The 21,501-nt window shown below is 44.5% G+C and overlaps 1 protein-coding gene across 1 annotated transcript in view; it reads right to left on the reverse strand.

Annotated features, from left to right (window-relative positions):
• LOC124794644 (autophagy-related protein 2 homolog A) overlaps positions 1-21,501 on the reverse strand; it is a 496,478-nt gene that overhangs the window by 48,780 nt on the left and 426,197 nt on the right. The window contains exon 34 of the mRNA XM_047258162.1: positions 19,320-19,474. Coding sequence (XP_047114118.1) covers positions 19,320-19,474 — 155 coding nt within the window. The remainder of the gene's footprint in view (positions 1-19,319; positions 19,475-21,501) is intronic.

A 21,501-nucleotide genomic window follows, 5' to 3' on the forward strand; every position in this document is an offset into this window, starting at 1 on the left:
CTACTTCCTTTGTTTTCGGATTGCATTTCCTTAGGATTCTTCCAATGAATCTCAGTCTGGCATCTGCTTTACCGACGATCAACTTTATATGATCATGCCATTTTAAATCACTCCTAATGCGTACTCCCAGATAATTTATGGAATTAACTGCTTCCAGTTGCTGACCTGCTATATTGTAGCTAAATGATAAGGGATCTTTCTTTCTACGTATTCGCAGCACACTACACTTGTCTACATTAAGATTCAATTGCCATTCTCTGCACCATGCGTCAATTTGCTGCAGATCCTCCTGCATTTCAGTACAATTTTCCATATGAGATGTATAAAATTTTTTGTATCAATACGCCAAATTAGAGAATGAAAAACTGTAAATTTTTGGTCTATTCACTATTTACTGGCAGCACATGTGTCACACCTATAATTTCAATAATGTAGGACAGTGGTTACTTCTGTGTTATAGTAAAGGATGTATGAAGTTTGTAAGAAATGGTGATGCTTAAACTGCATAAAGTTAATGAATTGCATAATTAATCTAACTAAAATATCTTAAGTAGTTCTGAAACTCAAGGGTCACTTTTTTACATGATCAGACATCACTAACAAATATGAGACAATTTAAAATAATGTTGACTACAAGATTTTCTCATTCCAAATTTGGAAACTGATTAGGGGCAAGGGGAAGAGGTAGAGGTAATGTCAAGGAACAGAAATTTTCAATGCAGCAAGTAACACATAACCAAGTTTGTATTTGCTTGGGACAAGCTAGGTTACACTATTTGTAGGAAAAGTTGATTTTCTCGATCACTGAGTGGTGAATATTGTAAACTTGTAACAATATGTCAAAATGTATCAACATAATTTGGAAATAATGTAAATGTACACTGACATACATCTGTGGCAAACTCTACATCTGAAAACAATTTCATATGCAAGCAGTTATGATTCTAGCATCACAGTGTTTGCCACGCTGAGTAGCTGAGTCATCAGCTGTGCTCTTGGTGATGTTACAGTCATTAGGACACCACTTGAAACTAAAGAGAAGTTGTAGCCATAAATTGGATTGCTATTTACACATCAATTGTAATGGGAAAGGTTTCTGAAACTGGAAATGTGTAATTTATTTATATGGGAAGAATTGGGGGACAGTCAAAGATTGAGAGACAGAGAATTTATGGATAGGAAGAGAGAGCTAGACCAAGAGATGGTTTGAATTGAAGGCCTCATTTTCTGTCTTAAAATGTCAGCAATGTCAGCCACATTAAGTAAAGCACTGTAGATCAATCTATTGATGTCAATAACTAGAAGTTTATCTGTTCCAAACGTTAAGTGAACTCTCTCTTTTTTTTTTTTTTTTTCTTCTTAAACTAAAGCTTAATAATAGTTTGCTGTTGCTATATCCTGCTGCTAGTGCATGGCGACTGTGATGAGTGTAGTGTCATCATGCATGTGTGCTTAAATCAATCACCAAATGCATCAGCATGGGCCAGCCACTAGAAGTCGCCTGTAGGTAGCGTGCACATATCGTGGTCTCTGCTGTGCCATCTACCAGTGATTCACACCTAAACAGGTGTGGCGCAGTGCTGACTCACTCTCATTGTGTTCATTTAGTTTGTACCACTCACATTAGTTGTTCTGTGTACTGCTCATGTTGCATCTTCAGTACGATTGTTTTGTCATGTTATATGTGGAGTCACGAGGGGCTTATTTCCATTATTGTTCAAGCGTTTATGAATAAAGCCATATTTGTGTTACTTAGATCAGCTTCATGTATTACTTGGTCGCCGCATGACTGTGAGAAGTTTGGAATGCTTTCTGCACTTTCAGCACTGAGCAGACCAAAGCCAGCCCAAGCAGCCACATCTGCCACAATGCCAGTGTCAGCGTTCTCTGTTTCTGTCTTGTCCTTTTTGTTTTGTCCAGTCTTTCAGAATGATTTCATCAGGTTTAGTCATTATGGCTGCCATGCTACTGGCCCTGACTGAATAGCTTACTTCGGCTGTGACCATTTTGTTGGCTTCCATTAACAGACAGAGTACCATCCAACCGGTTTATCCACCCACTTTTCCTCCATACGATGATACAGCCGAGTATTGGGAAGCTTACGAAAAAAGTCGTAGACAACATTTTTTGGCTTTTGGTGAGGCAGACTCAGAATTTGTGCAAAGCCTTATTCCTTCCATGGAGTCCACCTAAGGTGTATCAGTTAGTGTGTCAGCCTACCCCTTTACAAGAACTGGCATCTCTTACTTCTTATCACACATGCAGTTTATTGTGGAAGTTCCATCACAAATGAATGCATATCACAGCAGCACAAGTTGAATTCTACGATGCTGCACGAAACCAAACCACTTATACAGGGCCTGGGCAGCCGAACTTCATGGTGTAAATATCTGTTTAGCTCCGGACAAGGAAGTGCGCCAGACGGCTTTACTCGAAGAAAACTCCCCAACAGCAGAAGTTTTGCAAATAGCACAATCTTTTGCAGTTTCATGGACAGTGGGTGACCAGATTGAAGTGTGGGGTCATATGACAGTAGTGTCACAAGGAGTGCCCACTAGAACAGATAGATTGCTCAAGGAAGCGGCAGTGGTAATGGTAATGGTAAACATGTGGGCCCTGGACCGAGCAGACCAAGGCCGAGCCACGACTGCCACGGCACCAGCATTCCCTGGTTCTGTTTTGTCCAGCATGAACAATCTGGCATGCCCTATGGACTGGGCTACTTGTAATACTTGCCAGAAGAAAGGGCACATCGCCTCCATGTGTCGTTCACTGGAGGCTGCTCAGGATATGGACATGGACACAAAGTGTATGACTCCAATGTTTGTGACTTCTCCCAAGTTGTTTATCAAGTTAAGTGCTTTTTGCCAAGTTCTCTGGCTGCAGGATGACACAGGTACTGCAGTGATGTTATTGATTTCTCAAACCTATGTGAGTATAAGCTTGTCACCATTGACACTGGTCATGCAGTAGCTGGTCAGTTATAATAAATAGAACATTGTGCTATTGGCACGATTTACTGCATCTGCCTCTTACAAGTCAGTGGTTCTCTGCATTACATTTTTGGTGGTTGCTGATGCCAGTGTTGACAACTTGTTCGGGATGGACGCAATTCAGACATTTGGATTTTATGTCACCAACACGATCCATCTTGTGTCTGATCAAGTACTGTATTTTCAATTGGAAACACTGTGTGAGAAGTTTTTGGTCTTGTTTCCAGAAGGTATGCTATGAATTCGGCTCATATTTCTTTGAAATCCATGGATTGGCCTCATTTTTGTCATGTGTCCTGCTTCTGTTGCCCCTGAAAGATCAAGAGAAAGCAGAATTGGACAGACTACAATCTTTGGAGTGGTGAAACATGTTATGGCTAATGAAAAGCCATCTCCAATGGTCGTAGTTCAGAAGCAGTCAAGGAAACTTCACCTCAATGGCGACTTCAGTACTACTGTCAATGAACAGTAGATTGAAGATCTGTATCCTCTCCCTGCCAGGAAGAACAGTTGGCAAAAATATTGGGTGGCTAGTACTTTTCTAAAATTGATTTGTCTGAAGTGTATCTGCAGTTTCCTGTGGATGAAGTGTCTCAGCGAGTTCTGGTTTCGAATACTCCTTTTGGTCTCTATTGATATGTGCGCCTGCCTTTTGGTGTGGCTAGCAGCCTGAAAAATTCGCACACTTTGTTTTCTGTCTTAGTTACAGACCACAGGCTTATGATTTAACCTCATGAAATATAAGTTTTTTTAACCTTCTATTGTTTATTTGGGGTTTGAGGTCTCGCAGGATGGGATTCACCCGTCTGCCAGACCACTTCTCCACTGTTGCATCTATGGCTCACCCCTCATCCATGAAAGAGCTTCAAGCCTTCTGAGGGACGATAGTCTACTACCACAAATTCCTGCCAGGTTTGGCTGCATTGGCTCACCCTTTGATGCCTTGTTATGCAAGAATGTATCTTTTTGCTGGAGCCTGGATTGTGACTGTGCTTTTCAAACTCTGAAATCTTTATTTAGCTATGTTCTCTCCATGATGATGATGATTATGATGGTGGTGATGTTTGGAGCTTATGGCTGTTCAACAGTGATGTCATCGGTGCCCATACACTTATTAAAAGAAATGAATGTGGCTAAAAACCCAAAAGTTTTTCCAAACTCATGCACTTGAAATGAGCACACAATCATTCTATCTTACATATCCTAAAACAATGCAGAAACAGTAAAAGTAGCTACACATAACATTAAAAGAAAAGCAAGACAACAAAGGAGCTAAAAGAAAGGCAGAGGCAAATCTGACTGGCTGACTACTTACAAAAATATGGGTGACCCAGTCACCTTGTTAACACATTAAAACCATCACCCTAAAATCTTGGGAAAAATGTTGGACAATTCACAAAACTTTAACAGTCGAGCCACATTTGTTTGAACATTAAGTAAAAGAGAGAGCAGGTCCATTGGCAAATCCGCTGTGGCCCACTGGTCAAAATATAAAACCCAGTCCAATAAAATGTGGCACACAGTTATCTGTGTGCCACAAGCACCACATATTGGAGGGTCCTCTCTCTGCAGCACAAAGCCTAGCATCATACGGCTTTGGCTTGTGTGAAGATGAGTAAGAAGCACCTCGTCCCATCAACGTGGCTGGCCACAGCCGAGGTGTAGTCTCTACTACAAGTAGCTTATTTTCGGTCACTTCTGGTCACCCATCTTCCCATCAATGCTTGACTTTGTACCTCAACAGCATGGTGATAGGATGCAGGGAGATGGCACACTGAAAGAACCGAGGATCAAAATATGCCTCCTTGGCTGCTAGATCCACCCCTTCATTCCCTGCAATACCCATGTGCCCTGGCACCCGACAGAAAGACACCTTCTTCCACAGTCTTGTAGTTGAAGGAGCGCATCCTGGATATTCTGGGTTACTTTATCTGCTGGGTACAAATGTTTCAGAGAGTGAAGGGCACTCAGAGACTTGGAGAAGACAAGAAATTTGGAACTGGAAGAACATCTCATCTGCTCCAGTGCCTGCAAGAGTACATATAATTCTGTGTCAAAGGCAGTAAAGTCTTGAGGCAGTCGGACCTTGAGGACACGATCTGGGAAAACAACAGAGCAACCAACGGAGTCCCTCTGTTTAGACCTATCTGCAAGGACAGCTATGTAGTTGTGGTGCTCATATAAAATGTTAGAAAATATCGCATTAAAAACTGAAGCAGGAGTGCAATCTCTCCTCTACTGCACTAAATCTAAAATTATGCTGGTCTTCTGCAGTAGCGCCAGGGTGGGAGTCAGCTAAGATCCTGGATTTGGGGTTGTACATGCTCCACATGGAGTGACTCCAGCACATGCTGAGCATGGATCCAAAAAGCATTATGGCTCATGGACAATTGGAGAAAAGGAATTCCAGAGGCAGACGACCAACAGTATGGTATGTGGATGGAGTTGGGGCTGCAAGGAACTTACAGGCCTGACACACCATGAGGAGCTGACGCTGAATGGTAAATGGTGGTTCCCCAGCCTCAACACAGATACTGGGCATGGGACAGGCCCTATGAGCACCTGGGGCCATTTGAATCCTCTCATGGTGTCAATGATCTTCAATCCATACACCGTGCACCCAGGATATAGACACAAACACACAAAAGCCCTATAAAACTGGTGCAGATGTGCCCTGTCTGCTCCCCTAGACCTGTGGGTAGGGCACTTGATGATGTTTAGTGCCTCAAGATATATAGCTTTCAGGTGTCTCAGGCATGGCACCCACAACACCGTAGTGTCAAAAATGAGGCCCAGGAACCTTACCGAGTCTTGAAAAATGTAGGATGGTGTCCCTCATATCCAAGACAGGTAAATTAAAAAGATTTCGAGAATGATTAAAATGAAAACACACACAGACACACACACACACACATTTATCTGCAGAAAACTGAAAACCTGTCTTCTCAGCCCATTTCTCTAACATCCACATTGTAAGTTGCAACTGATGGCTAGCTGCTGCAACACTGGAGGAGGAACAGTAAACAGCAAAATGATCCACAAATAAGGAGTACTGTACACAACTCCTTACCGTATATGTGATACTGTTTATGGCTATGGCAAAGATGGCAAACTTAAAACACTGCCCTGATGGACACTATTCTCATGCTCAAAACGATCTGACAGCAAGTCACCAACCTGGGTCCAAAAAACTGCTGAGACAGGAAAGAACGTATGAAGATGAGGAGGTGGCCACGAAAGCCCCATTGATGCAGCTGTGCAAAAATACAGCGTCTCCAAGTAGTATCACGTGTCTCACTGATATCAAAGAATATGCTGATCAAGTGATGTTTACATGGGAAAGCCTGCTGAATAGCCACCTCTAGCTGGGCACTGTTTGGAGACATACTGTTTCAGTGCTGCTGCTAATGGTAAACGACTGCGTTTACCAGAAATCCTCCTGATAGCTTCCCGTACTTTGGTAGAGCAGGTGGAACGGTTGATGGAGTCCAGGAACATTTGTTGTAACCTTTTCTTGCTCTCCTTAATTATGTGTCGAGCCTTGGCTCTTGTGACTCAAAAGGCCATGAGGTTATCTGCTGTAGGGTGGCATTTAAATTGTTGAAGAGCCATACGCCTGTTCCAGATGGCTGAATGGCACTCGTCTGTCCACCAAGAGCCGCCTCCGAAGATGACCTAAGGACTTTGGGATGGATAAGTCAATGACATGATGGATCACGTGCATGATGCGGTCCATCCGTTCTTGGACACTGCTGTGATGTTCAAACACAGCCACTGGCTGAACAGTGTCCATTTAGCCCTGCTGACCATCCATGTTGGTGGCTTCTCTTCACGCAGTGCTCTATCCAGTAGGTGAATGCAGAGTGGGAAGTGGTCACTGGAATAAAGGCTGTCAATAACCTCCCACTGAACAGAGCCTGCAAGGGCCAGAGAGCAGAAAGAGAGGTTGATGGCTGAGAATGATCAAGTAGCAGTGCAGAAATGAATGTGAGTACCTGTGTTGAGTATGCACAGCCCATGAGATGTCATGAGGCTCTCCAAAACCCATCCCCAAGGGAAAGTAGGAAAGTAGAGGTCAAGCCCGACAAGACATGACGGGCATTGTAGACTTCCAGGAGGAGAAATGGTCACGAGAATTGTTCCACAAGATCTGTGAGAGCCCCAGCATCTATTGCATCTGGTGGCGATAGATACAGTGAGTAAACAGCGATTCTCCGACACCCATGACTTTCAGCAGCAACTGCTTGCAGGTCAGTAGCCAGGGGAGAGCAGAGGAGTGATCCATGTTGTTGACAAACACAGGAACCCCTCCCTTGGCCCTTTCCCCAGTCAGGTCATCCTTGCAATAGGGCATATAGCCCCGTAGTACAGGGGCATAGGACGCTTTAAAATGTGTTTCCTGCAAACACAAGTACAGAGGGTGTTTCTGTGCTAGGAGTTTCAGTTACTTCACATGTATCCTGAACCCATTAATGTCCCACTGTATAATGGGAGCCATCTATCACAGGGATAGCACTTTAAGCCTGACTTTCTGCTGGGGAGAGGAGCCCGTAATGGGGGAGGGGAGCTCAGAGGTGATTGCCTCTGATATCAAGCTCCATTGCGTCTGAAGAAGATTCAAGAGAGACTTCAGATAGGATGATGCTGACATTGTTGGACTGCATACCTCTTGTCTCTATCAATGGGTGATTCTTTGCCTCTGACTGAGTTTTTGGTCTGAGGCAGCTTTGGAACAACAACCTCAGAAGTGGTAGTGGTTGTAGCTGCGCTGGGTGGTGCACAAGACTTGACCTGTGGAGGGGCTGTAAGTTCCACAATGTCAGCAACCATGGCTTTTTCTGAAGTTCTGGGAGGAGGGAAGGTTTCACAGGAACTGCAGCAGCCCAAGCCCAATGATGAACACAGGTGCTACTCCTATACTATCAACCTCTGTTTGCGTAGCAGCATCAATTTTCTAGAGTGGCTGTTTAAGAATGAAAGAAAAGGAGGCAGTGAACCTGGGTCGCTGCTTGGACTTGTATAACTTCTTCACTTCACTATACAGGATGTGCTTTGTTGTTTTGATCTCCTGGATCTTCCATTCCTCAAGGAAAACTCTGCATTCCGTACTCGACACAGGGTGATCCCCCAGAGCAGTTGACACACTTTGGAGGAGAGAACAACCAACTCCGTCATGGGCAGCTTAACCACATTTGTCACAAGTGGCTTCTCCTTCACAAACAAGAGCAGTGTGTCTGAAGTGCCGGCACTTAAAACTCCACATTGGGTTTCGGAAATAGGGCCGTACACTTACGCGTAGAACACCTGCCTGCCTTGATATGCTCTGGTAGTTTGGTGCTGTTGAAAAGGATAAAAGAGATTGAATTCACCAGGTTGCCATCCATCCACCCATTTCATATTGTTTTGCACATCAACAATGCCTTCCCAGGACCATTCAGCTTTTAGTTCTTCTCTTTTAAACTGAGTGTTGTTACCTTCCAGCGGCCCACCCCTTCCACTGGAAGGAGGAAAAGAAAACTTCGAAGGATCCACTTTGGTGCCATGAACAGCTAGGGAAATAAGGGTCAACTCAGACAGAGCCCCGACTGCCTGAATAAGCCTCACAAAAATGAGGTGTGGCAGGTTCCCCAGAGGTTGCCCCCTAACAACTGTTCTCCTCAACTGCCATGCATCTCATTGGCGCACAGCACACCTTAAGGTTGAAGTTTTTTTTTTATAGAAGTTTTTACCATCCTCACGATATGGGCAGTCAATCATTCCCATTTCCTGTGATACACCACGTTCCACTGTCACTGCACGGTGGTCACTGAAGCGTGCCCAGAGCTTACGGTGACAGAGGACTGGTGGAGCTTATCAGTCCCCAGCTCAGGAACCCCAGGGTCACCAAACCCGTAATCAGCAAATGAATGCTGGGTCCCTGAGGGGGACATTCTCTGCAAACCACTGACACCTCACAGTATAGCCTCAACATGGTCCTAGCACACTGAAATGCTGACGGCTCTAATGACCTGCTACTTTTGCCTCTAAATCTCTCACTCCGTTTCCGTGTTTAACTCTCCCATTTTTTTGCTGACAAGGCAGCTCACTGCTTACAATGCTGGGCACTGTTCTCGTCTCGCTACAACTACAAAATCCATTTTCAACCTACGTCTAAACATGCCAATGTGGACGCCTTGTCCCACCTTTCTGTGGGTCCTGTTCCCGACTTTGATCATGAAGAATTACTCTGCTTCCATCTTAATATGTAAATGCATGCCATGATCGAGGGTTTACCAATTACAAGCTCACGTGTAGCAGCTGCCGTTGCCGCTGACCCAGTTCTCCACCAGATGGTTTGGTTTGTTCAACAGGGCTGGCCAGATAAACTGCTGGGTTGGGCTTTGGATCCGCTGCACAACTATTTCACCTTACCGTATCGTCTCTCTGTTTTTGATGGTGTTTTGCTGCTGCCCACCGAGGACTTCTATCCCAGAGTAGTCATTCCCTCTGCATTGTGGTTTGAGGTTCTGTGCCTTCTCCACGAGATCCATAGGGAAGTTTCATGCACTAAACTGTTAGATAGGGGACATGCTTTTCAGCCAGGGATTGATGGCTAAATTGTCCATTTTGTCACGGCTTGTGAGCAGTGTCCCAAACAACAGGCAGCTCCTAGGGCATCTCTGTCCCCTGACCCACTGCAAGCTAGCCATGGGAATGCATTCAAGTAGACTTTGCAGGTCCCTTCTTGAATTTCTATTGGCTCTTGTTGTTCGTCAATGCACCTTCTCAGTTTCCTTACAGTCTCTGGTGTGCGTCAACATCCTTTCAATTGTTTTGTTTCCATCACAGCATTCATTCATCTTGTTTCGGCTCTACCATTCCACCCTCAACCAAATGGCAATGTGGAATGACTAGTGCAAATCTCCAAGTCCCAAATGAAAAAGATTGTTGTGGATTCTTCACTGGATGATGCCCTTCTCCTTTTCCTGAGCACCTAAGCCTTCACGCCTATGGGGGAGTGGAGCCTGGCTGAGTTGCTTCATGGTCGGCAGCCGTGCATGCTCCTCCACCATCTGTGGCCTGCACTGCACTTGCCACAGTCAGGTTTTGTCCGGCCACTTTGTGCCTTGATCACAGTTGAGAGTGTGAGGGTAGGTTGCCTGCCCAAGTGGATATCGGCCACTGTTGTCTGCTGCTAGAGATGCATCTTTGTAATGTCCGAATGACTGATGGGTTAGTGGCACATCACTTTGATCAGTTATGCTCTCAATCATTACTGCAAGCTACAGGTTCAAAGGTGCAGTCTGTGTCGCTGCAGCCCGTCCTGCTACTGTCCACCTTTAGCCTATCATCACTCGTTGTGGAAGCATCCCCATCCCACTGGCTGCCTCCTCCACTTGCAATGCCCTGGGATTTCAACTTCTTGGTGCCAAGTGCTGGTCCATCTCTGGCCTCAGGTCAGTTGCCACAGCCTGTTGTTCTGGTTGGGGTGCATCCACCAGCCCCATCTCCTCCACACTGGGACCTGTCTGCTGATGATGACGCAGAGATGGCAATGGCACCATCCTCCACGTGCCGTCGTCGGGTGCTGCGCAGGCCCACCACCCTTGGGCATGTCCGTATCTCTGCATGTTCCATCCCTATGCTCCAATACCCACCCAGCATATCACACCAGATCCGAAGGATGTGCGTCTCATCGGGCCACCAGCATCTCCTCGATTGCCTGGGTGCTATCTTCACATGATTATGTTCTTTTAGTTTGAAACTCGCACATCAGTTGTTCCATGTATCACTTATGTTGCACCTTCTGTATGGTTCTTATGTATTGTTAGGTGCACAGTCACAAGAGGTTTACTTCTGTTATTGCTTAGAGGTTTATGAATAAAGAAATATTTGTGTTACTTTGGTTTTGTGTACTACTTGGCTCCTACAGCTATGACTACTGATTCTGCAGAAATCGTGTAAGACATGCAAGTAGCAGCTTAGACAAATAGTATAGCAATACTAAGTAAGTGAAAAAAGCACTGATCATCACTGAGCCGATCACTTGCACTCCTACCTAATGAAAATCTATACAAAAGTGTTGTTATTGCTGAACTGGCTCTTTCATAATCTCAGATGGTAGCTGAAGAGACTTACTACTTGCTAAAGGTCTTCATTACACAAAAACTAATACTACACACTTTCAAACAAGCCAAAATGACTGGCACCAACAAGACACAGTCGTTAATGATCGTGCAATAAAAGAAACGCTATGTGTAAAATTACTTGTAGTTCAACTGGACATTAAGGTGAAATGGTGTTGACCTGAAATAAACTAACCAAGAAGCTCAGTTCTGCATGTTTTCTCTTGGAAGAAACTCGCACCACTGTATTGATCTACATACATGGGGTTAGCTTATTTTGCACTTTCCTCTCCCTGTAATCTTATGGAATGACGTTCTTGAGCAATGCAACTAAATAAATAAAATATTTACTAAGCAGAAATGAACTGTAAGAACACTTTATAATTTTGTTTTTGTGTGGGGCAACAGCTTCTAAAAATTTTGTGAAGTAAACATGGTTCGTAGAACACTCGATACTTTTTAAAGGAGATAGGTCCTAATCATGTAGAGTCTCATTAAGGATCTTGGGATACTTACATCATTTTCCAATACTTTTACTCTTTAATATTTATTTACTGCTGATGGAAATCAGTTTCTGCTGAAGTGTGATTGGCACAATCACAATACAAAACACAAAAATAATTCTCATGGAGACTGTTGTTATGTTGTAGTTACTTATTCTTGGTGTACTTCATGTTTTCCACATGCTGCTGAACATACCTCTGTCAGTACTTTCGATCAATTGTGACTAATATGATACAATTGCTGCATCTTAACAACAGATCTGTCACCCTGAGTACCATAATTAGCAAATTGTTTACTGATGTCATATATTCTACCAGTGCCCCTTCATGTACTGCTGTTTTCTTAACTAACACAACATGTAGGCATATGCACCCCTTAGGTGTATAAAAGGGAACATAATTCATTCCTTCGCTGGTGACCTCTCTAAACCAAAGTGCCGAGTATCATTACTGAAACCCGCTGGTTTCCCTTTCTTAATATTTTGATTAACATGACCATTGTGGTTGTGAAATCAGTTCCCATTAGGTCGGCTGGATGCATTCCGCTTGCACCCCCACTTCCCCATTGCCCTCTCTCCACCCTCCTCTACCCCTCAATGCACACCATCCCTTTGTGCACATCAGCACTCCCCCTCCCCCCCCCCCCCCCCCCTCACTACACCCCTTCACATATACCATCCCTTCGTACGCACCACCACCCCACTCCCGCAGCTGACAGATGAGTGCCTGGACAAGCCATAGTGTAACTGTGTGGCGTTCTGAAGACCCCTTCCCACAACAACACACAGCAGAGATTGTCTTGCATGGTCCACAACGTGCGTGCTCCGCCTGCCTTCTTTTCAGCCTCACTGCCTGCCAGCATCCTCCCACATACCATGATACGCTGCCTGCACAGTCAAGTTGTGATGTTCCCACCACTATGGCGGTCACCCTCAACGGCTCTCTAACCAGCAGCCCCCCATTACCCCTCCTTCCACAGCACCTACAAGCACTTTGGAGGTTTCAGAACTCCACATGCAACATTGAGGCAGTTTTTGCAGGATCCTCTATCATGAGTGATGCAACAAAATTCAGGATGTTTGTCGGCCATCTCGACCCAACCACTGCCGCCCAAATCTGGGGTGATATTTCACACCCATCCTCCATGGCAGCTACAGTAAACTATAAGAATGCACCATCTCCAGCTTTGCGCCCTCGGAACTGCATCATCTAAACAGTGTGAAGACATACACCCATCCCTATTGCTGGATCACATCCGAACACTCACCAAACTGCACATCCTTCCTGAAGGCCTGTTCCTAAATCGCTGGCTTGCATGCCTTCCTGCCCTCATTCAGGCTGCCCTGGTCTCGCACGCCCATTTATTGTTAGGCCATGCAGTGGTCTTGGCCGATAAACTGTTCGAAACCCTGAGCTCCTTCCCCACAACGGCTGCAGCGTGGAATGCTAGTTATCACCCCGCGGCTCGGGCTGGCTGTTCACCCACCCCTCCTGCCCCACTCCAAGCTATGACATGCGTGACGTCACTTGCACTTAATGAGCCTCTGCCCCGCACACAAGCCCCCGACCTGTACCAGATTCTGGGCGCCGAGCTCCAAGATAGCAGCACTTACCACCAGTGTTGTTGTAGCACTGCAAGGGGTACCAAATTTGTCGTAAAAGTCATTAAATCACTCAACGGACAGTATTTTTCAGTACAGGTATTTCGTTCATTCCAAGCAAGTGTCGATTCATGACATCACCATCTAGACACGAGCTGACTGTAATATGAATCCATTTTAGCAATATTTCTCTCAGGTGATAAATTTTATTGATTATGAAATACAAGTTCTTGAAGTTTTACTCTGAAACGAGTTATCACTTAAGAGTGCAAAAGTGCATGTGTACAGTTCATTGACCTGTGCGGTGAATTTTAATTTTATGATTTTGACTCGGATGGAGACAAATCCAGTTCCAATAAGACTTTATGTGAGATCATGTTATTAAAAAAAGAGTCGTTTAGCCCATTAGGGAAAACTGAAACTTGTGCGCTCGATTTGATATATGTTACGCATCAGAGCGTGATCGAGCTGTCCTGTAAATTGCATACAATAGGCTTAATGCACCAAGTTGGAAGTTAATTTTGGGGTAAGCACTGATTCTGACAAAAAAGAACTGAAAGTTTATTTAAAATATCAAGGTTCAGTTTTAATTGAGACACGTATCACCGTGTTAAGTTGCCTAGCAAAACTTTAATGCAGCTAAATTAATTTATCAGAACAATTTGTGACATAGTAACTACCATTATACACACCAAATGTTACATGTGACTGCATGGGAGTATGAGAGTGTCTTCCTTTCCATGAACGCCAATAAACCAGCGGTTTCTTTGTCAAATCACCAACTGTTGGGTAACTTCATTGTATCACTACAGAACTTATTCTAACATGTCTCTTCATCAAGAGATCTCAAGCAGCCAGAACAAACATGACAATGATTAAAAGAAGAGGCATCGGCATATCATCTGCCTGCATCTCATGCACCAGCCACCAGGTGCTGCCCTCCCTCACAGTTGTGAGGCCGACTCAGGTGAAAACAGCTGCCCCTGCAGGCATGGTCCTAACCACGCCTGACAACCACAACCACTGCAAACTAAGCACAGCTTGCTGGTACCACCAGAGGTTTTGCGAGAATGTGACCAACTGCAGATCTCCTTGCTCCTGGTCAATAGCCACCAGCAGTAAGTGCACCTGGTTGCTGTGCCTATTCATTTGGGACTTAAATGACACTAATTCCAAGTCCACTACCTCATTGACACTGGTTCTGACTTAACCGTATTCCCCCACAAACTATTCCTAAATCCCGGCCCCCCTGTCTCCCCTCTTCCTCACTGTCGCCAACAAGACAGCCATCGCTACCTTCGGGAAGCATTCCCGCTCGCTTGACTTGCACTTCCAAAGCGAACTCCTTTGAACGTTCAATGGTCACGAACATTAGCAACTTTATTCTGGGCACCGACTTCCTCGGTCCTTACAGCCTAATGGCAGACGTAGCGAAGTGCCATTTAGTTAATGGCACCTCTGGCAAGATTGTCCGGTGCAGCTCTCACCCCAACACGCGCTTCGCCGTAAAACAGCTGTTGGTTTCATGCCCATATGCCCCTCATCCAGCCATCCAGTGCCCCCTGAATTGTTCAGCATGACACTGTGCATTACATCACCACTACTCCTGCACCCCCTCCCCCTTCCCCCCCCCCCCCCCCCCCCGCCCCAGTTTTCTGCCATGCATGCCCCCTACCCTGTCACAAGCGCAAAATTGCATAAAAGGAGTTCGAAGAGCTGCTCGCCGTTGGCATACTTCGCCCTACCAAATGCTCCTGGGCTTCAGCTCTTCACCTTGCCCCCAAGAAGGATGGTTCCTGGCGACCTTGTAGTGATTACTGTAAACTCCATGCCCACACCATTCCTGACCACTATCCATTCCTAGTCCTCTACTCCTACAACAACACCATCTCAGGAGCTACTATCTTCAGTAAGATAAATTGTGCTTAAGCCTACATACAAACCCCAGTTGCCCCAGAGGATATTGATAAAAACAGCAATAATCACACCTTTTGGACTGTTCAAGAGTGCATTCATGGCATTTGGCCTCCACAATGCTGCACAAACATGGCAGCGAGTTTTGGATAACACACTCTGGGGTGCACCAGAGTGTTTTGCCTGTCTAGATGATATACTCATCTACTTGATAGATCCAATTGAGCATCACTAACAACTACACAAAATTTTTAGCCACCTACAGTAAGAAGGAGTGATCCTCAGCTTGGCAAAATGTGTTTTTGGGGTGAGTGGGGTCAAATTCCTGGACAATTAGTCTCCACCACTGGCTCCCGCCCCCTCCCCAAGACGGTACACACAGTAGCAAACTTCCACACCCTACTACCTTCGAAGGTCTCCAGCGTTTCATTGGCATGGTCAACTTTTTCCGCTGCTGTCACCCAAGAGCCCTTTACTACAGCACTCTGGGGTGATTAAAAACAAAGGGAACAAGCTGGTCTCTTGAACCATGGCCATCATCAAGAGATTCAAAGAAACAAAATGAGACCTAGCCAATGCGGCCCATCTGGCCCTGCCCAACACCCATGGCCCCCTCACAACAGTGGCGGACTCAAGCCAGATGGCTATCGGAGACATCCTTCAACAATACGTGGACGTCTGGCAACCGCTTGCCTTCTTTTTGCCTAAGCTCTCCAATACACAACGCTTATGACTGCTAGCTGCTTGTAGTCCATGAAGGAGTCTGCTATTCCCGATCTTCAGCTGAGGGACACGGCTTTACGATCTTCACAGATCACAATCCTTTCGCCTCCAGTTTTTGCAGGAAAGACATAGACCAGATCTCACCTTGACAGTTTGGGCTACAGGAGTATGTCGCACAATTCACAAACAACGTACGACATGTTACCAGCATCAACAACACTGTGGCAGATTGCCTTAGCCGCTCCTGCTCCATCACCCAACCCTTTGACTACAATGCCCTGGCCACTGCTCAAGAGGGTGACCCGGACCTAGCCCATGCCCTTCGAAATGCGGACACTGGCCTCAACCTACAGCTAAGATCTATACCTGTCTCCAACCGAAAGAAGTGGTGTGTGACGGCATGGATCCTTCACAACCTGATGGCTCCAAATGATTACCCCTGTCCCTTCCTCCCTCCTGCCTTCCCAAAACTGGCATTTGACCACATCCACGGCCTCGCACACCCAAACATCTGCACTTCAGCCACCCTCATGAAACAATGCTTCATCTGGCTGGGCATCCAATGTGATTGCAGTAGCTGGGCCCAGTACCGTGTTCCATGTCAGTGCACTAAGGTCAGGTGGCACATTCACTCCTCTGTGGTCACCTTTACCCCAATAAGACACTGGTTCGTACACGTTTATCTCGATATTGTTGGCCCACTACCCTTGTCCAACAGGTATTGATATCTGCTGACAATTATTGACAGATTTAATCGCTGGCCGGAGGCCAACCCTATCCCAGATCCCAGACATGTCTACTGAAACCTTTGTTCAGACCTCGGTGTCCTGCTTCGGATGCCCATGTGACATCACTACAGACTGTGGGTGCCAGTTCACCTCAGCCCTCTTCCGATCTCTGACAGCCACCTGCAGATACAATTTCCATGATACCACCAGCTACCACCCTGCAGCTAATGGCATGGTGGAGTAGTTACACCGCACACTTAAAGCTACCCTTACATGCTATTCTTCTGAATGGTCTGCTGCCCTGCCCCTGGTACTTCTAGGCCTAAAGATCACACACAAAATCGACCTGGGAACTTTGCTGCCGAGCTGGTATATGGACTGCCACTCGCCATTCTCAGAGAGTTTCTGAAGTGACCCCACTCCCTCCTCACAGCACCATCCCAGGTTTTGTGCAGCAACTCCAGGGCTGCATGGCCCAACTGCGACCAACACCCCCACAACGGCATAGTATGCATGTACCTTCATCCACTGTGACCTCACAGTATGTACACACATCATGCTTCGAGTGGATGCATGCCAACCACCTCTCTGCCCTCAGTATTTGGGCACGCACCTGGCGTTGCGATTCTCCATTCGTCTGAATGGGGTCACGACAACCATCTCCGTAGACAGGCTCCAGCTGGCATACGTCCTAGAGCCCCCTCAGGCCAATGAGCACAGCACCATTGAGGTAGAGTTGCCCTCACCTACCACCAGATCCAGCCACAGCAACATAACAACACACCCAATATGATGCAGGCCAACACCGTCCCAACTGGTGTTCTTGATGTGCCACCAGGTGATGCCATCCCTGACACCGTGTCCAACACACCACTACCTGACGCTGCCTCTGCTCCACCACCAACTGACTACCCAAGTGACACACCTCCCAATGCCTGGAATCCCGATGTCTCGTCACCACACTACCCTTTTCACAGCCTCCAGCTGACATCCAGGGTTTGTATAAAAAGTAATGAGACTGACTTTTTGCTGATGTGACTGTACTTCGCAGAGCGCACTCACCTGGGGGGCTGGTGGTGGGGGGCTGTCTGGTTGCAAATGCGTGGCGTTCCAGTCACATGCGGGCTCTTGTCTCTGCAGCATTGTGCATTGATTGGACGTGTCACAAAGTTTTCGGTCATGGCGCAACATGCAGCAAATAATCGAGCAATGTTATGCCATCAAGTTTTGTGTGAAATTAGGAAAATCACGTACAGAAATGTTGGATATGTGTCGGCAAGCCTACGGCAATGTTTGCCTGCCAAAAGCCTAGGTTTTCAGGTGGTTGAAGAGCTTTAAAGAGGGCCGGTCAGCGTTGAGGACGAGGATCACTCCGAATGCCCATCAACCAGCAAAACCGACAAAAACATTGACCATGTGTACATTTTATTGAACACCAACCGTTGGATGAGTGTCAGGATTATAGCAGATGACCTCGGACTTGATAAAATGACAGTGCACATCATCACTAAAGAATTGTAGATGAGAAAGATCTGTACCAAGATCATCCCGAAGATTTTGTCAGACGTACAAAAGCAAGCACGTGTGGATGCCTGCCACAAGAATCTCCAAAGCCTTGAAGCTGATTCGGAATTTTTAGATAATGTTATCACTGGAGATGAAACCTGGGTGTTTCAGTGTGACCCGGAGACAGAGCATGTGAGTGCCAAATGGCACACCACAGCATCCCCACGTCCAAAAGAGGCTCCCATGATCAAATGGAAGGTGAAAGTCATGGCCCGTCTAGTCCAGACCCTCCTCGATTAAGAGGTATTAGCCTGTTTTGAATGATACTGTAGTCATTAGCTTTTGGATTAGTAGTTTGGAACTCACCTGGGTGGCTCTTCCAGGGCACCCCTTCATGTACTGCTGTTTTCTTAACTAGAACACCATGTAGGCATGAACACCCTTTAGGTTTATAGAAGGGAACATAATTTGTTCCTTCAGCATCTTGCATTACTAAATTTACTTTCTTCCTTCACTACACATCAAGTGTCAAACGTTTTGCAGGAAGTATTAATGCATATTTTCTACTTACGTTAAACAAAATAAAAATTTTCTCACATGATTATACAATGATAGAAACTGATAAACATAATGTGAACTTCCCAAATATTCATTGACCGATACAAGTTGTGGTTCTCTTTAGACAGCAGGTCATAAGTGCTAGTACAGACTAGGAGCAAGTGTACAGTTTTACAGACCTGAGTATTATGTTGGACTCAACAACAGTACATGTACTAAGAAAAAGAGACTATAGCACAGACATTTTACACGAGAAGTTGTTTTATTCGGCAGACTCAGTCAGATGTGACAGAATGAAGCTTTTTTTGCTCTAGGAAAGAATTTTTTTATGCACTCTGCTGACATATATAGTGCAACCTTGACTTTTAAACAGCTTCTCCAGGTTGGGCCACATTATATATCACTTCAGTGCAAGATGTGGTTCCAAGAAGCTCACTAAGGTGAGTGAATATATGCTATCATTAGCTTCATGTTTCTGGCAGTTAAATAATAATTCTACAATTGAGTAAGACCATTTTTATCTACAGCATGGATACATAATTCATAATATGAAAATATCTGAACATGACGACAACAAGGATGAAATAAAAGAAGTAAGTCCAGATTACTTACATCACTCCAGAGAACAGTGAATTAAGTGTAAACTGCTTACAGTATGGGGCAGGCATATATAAAGTGCTATACATACCTGAATTGCCTGAACAATCCTATTTGTTAATTCAAGTGCTGCCATTGCTGTAGAAGTCGTAAAGGAATTTGCTCCCCGCTGTAAACCTCGAACAATTCTACCATCTTTTTGGTATTGTTCAATTGGCAACCAAAACAGATCTCTTATCCCTTGAACTGGAACACAATACAATTATTACCTGCATTACTTATAACTGCTATATACCAACACAGGACATTACCAATAGAACATCAAATTCCTTATGCTGAATATTAGTTTCATAAATTCTGTCAGTGATTATAAATGAGAAAGATACCTTTATAATTACATGTCCACAAAGATTTAGGAAAAAAACTGTAAGAGAAAATTGTCCAAACATAAACATGAAACTTTTATCTAACCCCAGAAGCAAAAGATGCAAGAAGACATTAAAAGAAGTGTATTGATATATGACTCACATCATCAGAGCAAGAGATGAGCATACAACACAAAGGGAGGAAACACAAATGACAAAGTAATTGAAATAACAGTTAGTAATCACAAAATAGTTGCTATTAGCAATAAGTGTAAGTGTAGAAGGGGAAAAGCAAGTGATATACACCAAAGGAATGTCAAAGGCATAGTAATTTATCTGGGTATGTATAAACAGTCAAACACAGAATGTGAAAATAGAAGTGTGATAAAATGAAAGGAAGATGTGTAATGTTAGAAATGTATGATAGAAATTTAACATATAGTGGCTGATAGATTTTAACCTTAAATAATAAACAGTGCAATGAAAAACCAGCAAAAGTTGCAAATTTCACTTTTTTTTTTATTTACTTAATGACTAGTTTCGGGCGAGGACCCATTTTCAAATCACTGTAACAGATACTCAGTTATCTGTATGTGCTGTAACTGTTTGCACTTCATACATAGTTAAAAACATAGTTCTGACGTATTTTTTGTATTTTCGGAAATACCATTTTTACTATTTGTTATGATGACTTGAAAATGGGTCCCAGCCCAAAGATAGTCACTGAATAAATAAATAAAAAGAAATGTAATTTGCAACTTGAGCTGGTTTTTCATTATACTGATTAAAAGAAGTAGCTGACCTGCAATTATTCCAGCATGCTGGATGTTCTTAAATCATAAAGATATTTGTCATATGTTCTTCACTTCCAAATTTTACAGTTCCTATTTACACATTTGTTTTCGATTATTATGTTGCTAGGACAGTTCTTGTAATAATACTATTCATGGTCAGAAGGAACAGAATAACTTTATCTGACATTTTTGCTCATTGTGTGCAAATATCCCATGCATTATACCAGTGTTATGTGAATACATGTATGCTAGTATTGTTTAAGGTTGTTTCTGCAAGACATTTCCTGTGCTTATAGCTGTCTAGAAGACATACACAGAACTTAATAAAAATCAAAGAATTCTCGAACAATGGGATAGAATTAGACAATCTCTTGAACCAAAACTGTGAGCTGCAGATAGAAAAGACATAAGAGTTTTCAAAGACCCTAATGTCTTTGTCTAGTGAGCAAAAAGACAAGGTAAATCCTGAGACACAAAGAGCACATTTTGCAAAAAGTTTACTTGATGCTGAGAGGAACTGCTGGATATCAGGCAGTCAGTACACCTAGCCCATCTGCCAAAGCTGTCACACTGTGTAAGGTCGGCAGCATGTTGGTTGGCGGCAAAATGTGTTTCAAATAAAGATGCTTTTTGGCAATCACTGGGAGTTTTCTCGGCATATAAGAATGACTTTTCGATATATGCAAACAATGGACAATCTCACCATACAGTGGAGATTTTGGGTTGCACATAGGCATAAAAAAAAAGACTGTCAAACAAGTCAGCTTTTGGCGGAGAAAAGTAAAAAGCCTGTGGATGTGTTGTTGGAATAGAGGGCTGTGTAGTGATGGAGTGGGAACAGCGAAGGAGACAATGACTAACAAAGGCTGAGGCCAGGAGGGTTATGCGAACATAGGATACACTGCAGGGAGAGTTCCCCAAATTCAGAAAAGCTGGTGTTTCTAGCAAGGATCCAGATGGCACAGGCTGTGAAGTAGTCATTAAAATGAAGAACACTGTGCTGAGCAGTGTGCTCAGCAGCCGGATGATCTGGCTGTTTCTTGGATACAGTTTGTTTGTGGCCATTCATGCAGACAGGCAGCTTTCTGGTTTTCATGCCCAAGTAGGATGCACA

Source organism: Schistocerca piceifrons, chromosome 4 (assembly GCF_021461385.2).
Source record: "Schistocerca piceifrons isolate TAMUIC-IGC-003096 chromosome 4, iqSchPice1.1, whole genome shotgun sequence".
Taxonomy (NCBI): domain Eukaryota; kingdom Metazoa; phylum Arthropoda; class Insecta; order Orthoptera; family Acrididae; genus Schistocerca; species Schistocerca piceifrons.